The 7,829-nt window shown below is 34.3% G+C and overlaps 1 protein-coding gene and 1 non-coding gene across 3 annotated transcripts; one reads left to right on the top strand and one right to left on the bottom strand.

Annotated features, from left to right (window-relative positions):
- The first annotated feature begins 217 nt into the window (after positions 1-217).
- Positions 218-4,585, top strand: LOC120087990 (B3 domain-containing protein Os01g0234100). Of its 2 annotated transcripts, XM_039045017.1 has the most exons (7): positions 218-478; positions 574-663; positions 2,362-2,393; positions 2,492-2,654; positions 2,738-2,944; positions 3,276-3,363; positions 3,472-4,585. In XM_039045017.1, the coding sequence occupies exons 1-7, from the start codon at positions 428-430 to the stop codon at positions 4,275-4,277; spliced, it is 1,437 nt and encodes a 478-aa protein (XP_038900945.1). In that variant the 5' UTR covers positions 218-427; the 3' UTR covers positions 4,278-4,585. The 2 variants fall into 2 exon arrangements, with proteins under 2 accessions (XP_038900945.1, XP_038900948.1); XM_039045020.1 differs by lacking the exons at positions 218-478; positions 574-663 and adding an exon at positions 2,102-2,222.
- Positions 4,586-4,698: 113 nt separating this feature from the next.
- TRNAT-UGU lies at positions 4,699-4,770 on the bottom strand. The gene has a single exon. It is a non-coding gene; the product is annotated as a tRNA-Thr (tRNA).
- Positions 4,771-7,829: the final 3,059 nt, after the last annotated feature.

Raw genomic sequence — 7,829 nt, forward strand, 5'->3', positions numbered from 1 at the left:
TATATTAATTGCTTATTTCGTTTCAGAAATAACTTAAATCCAATAAACTAAGATCTATGACTATTATAGGAATACTTGGACTTTAACCAAAGGCTTAATCTTTTGCCTTTTTTTAGTGCACTATTAATTTATTACTAAAATGAGTCGATATGGAAAAAGGAAATAATTGAAAAATAGTACGAAAGTGGGGAATTCCATACAAAGAGCGTCGTGTCCGTACGTCTCACTGTCTCTGCTCATTCCTTCTCTTGCAACTACGGACGGTTCAGATGTCTCCCAAATTCAAATCCCACATCTGATCTCTCCATTTTCAACCGTTTGATTCGAATAGTGATCTTGCTGTTCGTTGTCTGAAAATGGTTGATACAAGTGGGTAACAGAATCAGCTGAAATCAAGCACCCCCATCATTCCATTTCATCACCAGCCATGGCCATTGTTCACAAGCACAGAGAAATTCCTGCTCATTCTTCTGCTGTGGTGTCTTTTTTCTCTGGTTTCTCATCTTTCTGCTTTTGCATTTCAGCTTTTGGCCGATCTAAGTTGCTTTCAATTTCTCTCTCTTTCCTCCTTAGATGAACCAGTGGAGGCCAAGGAAGAAGGAGAAGCTGCTTAGGAGAAAAACTTGGGTCTCGAGTACACAACCGAGTACTAGTTATGATCAAGTGAGTGGACAGTTTCACTCTGTTTTTTTCTCTTCTGTTGTCTTTTGGGTCGATTGAGATCTGATCTGAAATTCTTCCAGAATTTGATGGATACCCAGTTGACAGTTTCACTCCTTTTCATGTGAATTTACACTGAAATGGACTTTTCTGCTTTTTTATGGCATTATAAAGTCTTAAATCACCGACTCAAAAACTTAGGCGTATGGGTAATTTAATATTATATCATCTACGAAGAATGACTCATTTTTTTAAGAGGAATTTGAGCTTTTAAAATTTGTCTCTGAAGAACCCTTTGTAGATGTTTTGTCATTTTGAAGCCCCATAAAATGTAGGACAGAGTTCGGAGATGACAACTCTGATTCACAGACAAATTGGTTTTGTTAATGCCAATTGCCCAACAAAGAAACGGCAGTCATCAGAAGTAGAACCTGCAAAACTAACAAATTGTGAAAGGTTGAGTCGAAGATCTCACTAAAGACATTTCGCGGCTTTGTCCTTTGTGCAAATAGTTCGGAATAACGTCATGCCATCCCCAGGATAAAACAACCCAGAAAAGTCAGTCACGAAACTGCACCAGAACTGATCGGCAAATGGTACATGCTCTGTTGCTCGGAAAACTGGTGAAGAAAAGGAAGTGGAAGAAGAAAGGTTTTTTTTCGTCTGTGAGCAGAGAAGAGAAGGAATCATCTTGTTCACTCTTCGCTCACTTAATTTATAGGCAGAGAGTCCAACGGAATATTGCGCACTGCGTAGAAATGGAGGACGCATGCGGCTGATGGAAGCGAAAGAACTGGTGAAGAAGGTGTCAAAAAAACAGAAGATGAATTTTTAAAAAATATATATATATATATATAACAAAAAATATTTTTGTAATAAAAGATAATTTCGTCCAACAACGATGGTGTGCAAAACATAGATGGTTGGATTAGAGGTGAGCATATATAAAGGATTTCCCCTTGTTAAATTAAGCAATGTGGGATTCTTATTTTCACAAAAACCCATGAAAATATATAATTTTCATTTAAATAAAAATTTTCACCAACACAAGTCAATGGCACAAGAAGCTGCTGCACTTGAGTCGAGAATTTGAGCTCCTGGAGCGCAGGGTGTCAAGGCAGAATTCTAGTTAAAGTTTTGGAATATATGCTGAATTTTGTTTTATTTCTTTTTAATGATTATTGATTACACACATACCTGATTCAATTTGACCTGGATTGAAGTTTTATGCTTATTTCATCAAGGTTGCAAAATTAGTTACTAGACTTTGATTTGTAATGCATGTTGGTCTCTCTTTTTTCTTGTCCTTTCATTATAGGATTTAGCATCTTCCCTCCGATATCAAGTCTGAAGTAAATTTTGATTGACTTGCACTGGTCTGCTTGTCATGTGCGATGTGATTCTTCACGTTACTTATTCTATGGCTAGGATGCATATCATATATATTTGGACTGCTTATGGACGATGAGGAGTTTGTTAGAGTGCTTCTTTGAAGTGACAGCCACTCATGTGTGGGGGCTAGTTTACAGTCTCCTCACGGCATCCATTCCTTCTGTATTGCTGTAATTTTCTGAAATTCATTTCATTTTTGCATCCTGTAATGCCCTCCACCTGGAAAAATCTTACATTTTATGTATGAATGTCTCCTTTTCATGTGAATTTATACTGAATCTGACTAATATATGCAAAATTCTTTATCAGGAAGCAGTTCACAGTTTTTCACTGACTCGAAGGTAATGGATCACATTGACATTGCAATGATATGCTTCATTGTTCTCCAGAAAAACTCGATTATTCTTCAATACTTTATTTTATGTCTTTTAACTTGCAGTGTAAAACCCAAGAGAACAACTGTTGATAGCTTATACCATGATCTCGAAGCTCAATCTGTTGTTATGGCACGAGCAAAGGAGGTTCAAGAAAAATTATCTTCTAGTTATCCCAGTCTTATTAAGGTTATGCTCCCATCACATGTCACAGGAGGATTTTGGCTGGTAAACCTACCTGCAATTCTCTTGGATCTGAAATGTGCATTGCTGAGGTGAATCCTTTGACAGAACTTTTTGGGTCGTGGCAGGGTCTTCCAAAAGGATTCTGTGACCTCCATTTGCCGAAGCAGGATACTGCAATGGTCTTAGAAGATGAAAGTGGTAAATTATATGAAACAAAATATTTATCCGAAAAAACGGGGTTGAGTGCTGGATGGCGAGGTTTCTCAATAGCTCACAAATTACTGCAAGGAGATGTCATAGTTTTCCATTTAGTAATGCCTAACAGATTTATGGTAACTGTTCCTCTGACTTTAGTTGATTTTTCTTGGCAATTGTTTCAGGCCTTCCATAACTTGGCACTTAGTATGAGTAAAAGTTGAACGTTAGAGAAACTTCTAATTGCCTTGGTCCATCCAATTGTTCTTCAGCCCTAAGTATTTGTCGTTGTTTGAAATAATTAGCTGCAGAGATATTGAACTTTGATGTAGATCTTGGTAACATAATAAACTAGGTCGATTCGAGGAGAATTTAGGATCAGTCTTTCAGTTGTAGGCTCTATTTACTCGGCTTTTGGGATTCAAGCACTTTAAATCTGTCATGGTCATCTGTCTCTGCTGTTTTTAGGTTTACATTGTGAGATCCAATGCTGCAGCTGAGGTTGATGGTGCTCTAGGCCTTAAATATGAGGCCTCCAACAAACAAACACCTATATGTAAGTTTTGTAGTTCACACAGTCTTTTTGGCTATTTTCCATTTCTATATTTGTGACAATATGGGAACATAGGTGAAGTCACCATGCTATTGTTCTTTTAACATGTAGATAGCAAAGAAAACATCCCTCATATTAAGGAGGAACATATCATCCTTGAGGATGTAAATAGCAAAGAGACTAACATTGCTCCCGTGAAAGAGGAAGCGGAAGAAGACTACAATCCCATCTCCCCTGCAATGGATACCCATGAAGAACATGAGCAAACAAATAGCCACGTGCTTTTAGATTCTGAGATGATGCCTGTGCTAGAAGAGTCTGAAAATGAGAGAGAGAGTTTTGGTTCTTACTTTATGAATGGAATTCGTTTATCAGACTCTATACTGAATTTCGACAAAGTGAACAATTTGAACGATTTCAGCATTTCTGTAAATGGATTGATTATTGACTCTGAGTTCTCCAGTTACATTAGAACCAAATACTATGAGCTATGCTGCAGCCAGAAGTCATTTCTTCATGACCATATTCTTGAAGGTCTAAATTACAAACTTGTTTCAGGAATCATATCAGAGACCATCAACATTGCTGATGCCATTAGAGCATGCAAGATTACCACTTCACAAGAACACCTTGTGACTTGGGATAAAACTCTAACAGCTTTCGAAGGCTTAGGAATGAACGTAGGCTTCCTGCGAGTTCGAATCGACCAACTATTGTCTCTCTCTCTAAAACCAGAGAAGAAAAGAGAAGCAGAGCTGAAGCGGAACTCTATAGAAGAGGAAATACACAGTCTCTTGGCGAAAATCATTGAAAGAAGAGCAACCATGAGGCAACTTGAAGCTGAAATTCGCTCTTTAGACGCTGATATTGAACATATGGATAAATTGTTCAAGGAAGTAGCCAGTGCCCCTTGGTGATGGGAGGGATGATGTACAAAATACAAAAAAATTCCTGGGTGTGTAGAGTTGGTTTGGTTTTGTTGGAAGCTGCAGTGTATTAGTTGGTTAAAAGAGAGTTTTGAGAACATTCTGCCATTTCTTTTCGCAACCATAGCAATGCAAGGAATTTCACTGATGGGTTGAGAGGGCTAGTTGTTATAGCAACCATAGTAGTTTAGTTTTGGCAATGGGAGGAGAGTGAAAGATGTAAAATTTTGGGAATGTAATCGTAAAAAGTGAATTTGAAGTTTATTATCTACCCTATTCTATTTGTATATTCAAGTACATTTCTTTGTGTTGTTTTCTCTTTCATTCTCTCTTTGGCTGCAAAAAGAATCAGATCTTACCTGAAGAATGGTGGAAAAAAATAAAAGAACAAAAAATAGTATAATTTTAATTTTGCCCCCATGCAGGATCGAACTACAGACCTTCAGTTTACAAGACTGACGCTCTACCACTGAGCTATAGGGGCTGCTTTGTTAGCTAACAATAAAAATAATATTTAATTATTAGGCCGCCTTGACTTATTATGTTTTACTTATGTAAGATTAATTCTACTTATAGCATAAAGACTGCAATATTACATATATAACAATTTTCAAAGTTATAATGATATAGTATAATATATTAAACAATGGTAAGAAATGGTAAGAAAAGGTAGAAGGTAAAACACAAGTAGAAAGGACGTCTATTTACTTAAAAGGGAAAACAATTAGGTCAACCAATTAATTTAAACATAGTTCAATTAATTAAGACATATATCATCTATTAAAAAAATGTTAGATATTCGAATCTTCACCTCTACATGTGGTTGTAGAAGTATTTAGTCTACGATTTAAATAAACTTGAATTTATGAATATTCAAATTAGAAAGTTCAAATTTACAACTGTGTTTGAATTGTAAACATAGAAAAATATGCCCTTATCTTCTTTCATTTTTCTTTTTTATTTTTTTTTTCTGAATTCTAACATGTTGTGTTGGTAAATTCATTTTTTTTTCTTTCTTAATCGTGAAACAATTATGAGTGAAATTATGAGTTAAACACAATAGAGAGGCAAGTGGCTTAATCCAACTTGTAGATCTGGCCAGAGACCAATGAGTCGAGTTTTAAGACGGTAGCCTAAAGGTCGAGCCTTAGACCAAAGCATGAGGCCTGAGGCATAGACATAAACCGAAAGCCTAAAGATGAGACAGGTGGCATATGTAAGGGAGGGCCAAACCCCTTAGGAGTCCGTTTATTTCGCGGGCATGTTAGATTCCCATAGAGTTGACATTTAAATTATTGTGTTTATTTTATGGTATTATAAAAAGATTATCGGGTGTCCTAGGATGCCTAGGCAGTTGCATCTGAACTGTTTTGGATGTCCAACTGAAACATGGGTTTTCTAAATTCCTGAGTTAAAGGCATCCTCATTTTTCATTTTTGTCCTTTTGTTATATTTTATTTTATACTATTTTACACGCACACACGTACACACATTAATTTTCATTTACATTATATAATTAAAATAAATATTTTCAACATTATATATCATATATTTTTAGTTATATTGTAATTTTTATTATTTTTTAGCAATATATTTTAATTTATATTTATTTTATAAAAAAAAAATCTTAAATTATGATACATTATTTTGTTGAGAAAAATAACATATAAAAATACTATAAATTGTATTAATTTTAAAAGAAATTCAAGTTGATAACAACAAATATGTTTATATAAATTCCAATCATATCAAATTAATTATAAAATTAATAAATAGTCATGAGGGCATTCTTGAAATTTTATGTAAATTGAAGACATTTTCAAGTAGAAAACTTATGAAAGAAACACATATATCAAAATATTCCTAGATATCTGCAAAAATATTCCTACAAAACAGATAATCTAAAGATGCCAAACATCTATAAATTCTAATACATATAATTTCGGACATTTAAAATTTTAATTATCTACATTCCAAAAAATAAACAACCCTCCGTGTTGAGCTCTAGATAGACCCGCAAGAGGGTCGTTGAGACCTATAAGGCCAACCCCATGTCGGGTCAAGCAAGGCTCTAAGAAGCCTACCTCGCTGATTAACATAGGGTCAACCATGAATCTTTTCAAGAGCCCGCAAGATTCTCGCACGTTCTTTATGTGACAGTTTCTTTCAATTGGTACCATTCAAGAATTCCAACTGATTCTTAGACTACACAAATGAATCTTTAATTCTATTACGAAAGGAGACTCCTTTGTAAGCAACAAAATATAGTAAGTCAAAAGGTACGTCAAAACACAATATTGTGTTTTTTAATATCCAAGTCATTCACAAACTCAATAAAACTCGAATGTTAGAGTGTGTGACTTGACACCACATCGACTTACAAACTACAACTCTTTGTCTTACAAGTTAAAGTTCAATTTCTCATTCTATAAATTTACTACTCATCTATTTTTTGACATCAAATACGAATTGACTTTTACTTGATTGATAGATAATATAATTTGTAAGAGTAGTTTTATGAATATGAGTTCATAAATACATTTATGTACCTCATGAGACGAAGATGCAAATAATCAATATAAATAACCTCACATACAACCAATAAAATGTTAACGTGAAATGTCAAAATCTTAATTTTATGAAAATATCGATAGAAATATCAATAAAATATCAATGTTGATGAATATTTCTATAAACTTATAAAAATAAAAATAAAGTATAAAATACATTTAAATTAGTAAATAAACATTTTATGATTTTTAAGCAAGTCACCGACGAATTTAATATAGATCTCTAGGGAGGGAGAAGCCCTCCTCAACTTTATGCCCATTTTTAAACAAGCCACCGACGGATTTAGTATTGACCTAAGGAGAGAGGGGAAATCACCCTCAACTTTATGCTCTTTATATGTATATAACTGCATAATACATTACAGACACAGTAGCTAGCCCAATGGTAAATATGACTTCCAACCCCTTCAAACCTAGATTCAAACCCTACTCCTTACCTTTATTTATTTATTTCAAATTTTCCTTCCTTAACAACCCTTCGATTATAAAGGTCCTATCAACAAAATTTCTGGATCCGTCACTAAAACAAACTAACATGTATAAATCTATTATTATATTTAGTTTAGCAATATTTTATTGTTTATTCTTATTTTTTATGGATTCTTTTACGATGAAATGATGATACATATTGATAAAAAAATATCTAAGATGTGAATGAAAATTTAATACTATGTGTTACACATGGACAGCTTCTTAACCCATGAGTCAAACAACTCATGAGCATATGAACATGTTAAAAATAAGAGCATACGAAAGGGAAATCGACAGACTCCTAAGAGAACTTTACTGGTAAAGAAAAATGCACACTGGTGTCTTTAAACTAAACTAACAATTAATAAAAAGGAACATACAAGGGGTGCTCAGTACTATGATTCTGACCATAATTTTAAACAGACAGTCACAGAATTCCTACAACGCATGCTTTTGGAGATTTCTCAGCAGCCACCACAGGATAAATGAACTTTGTACCTTC

The sequence above is a fragment of the Benincasa hispida genome, chromosome 1, assembly GCF_009727055.1.
Source record: "Benincasa hispida cultivar B227 chromosome 1, ASM972705v1, whole genome shotgun sequence".
Classification (NCBI taxonomy): domain Eukaryota; kingdom Viridiplantae; phylum Streptophyta; class Magnoliopsida; order Cucurbitales; family Cucurbitaceae; genus Benincasa; species Benincasa hispida.

Excerpts from the sequence above, each read along its gene's own strand:
- LOC120087990 (XM_039045017.1), top strand. The coding sequence starts at position 428 with ATGGCCATTGTTCACAAGCACAGAGAAATTCCTGCTCATTCTTCTGCT. Across the intron at positions 2,945-3,275 it reads TAATGCCTAACAGATTTATG|GTTTACATTGTGAGATCCAA; the intron begins GTAACTGTTCCT and ends TGCTGTTTTTAG. Across the intron at positions 3,364-3,471 it reads CAACAAACAAACACCTATAT|ATAGCAAAGAAAACATCCCT; the intron begins GTAAGTTTTGTA and ends TTTAACATGTAG.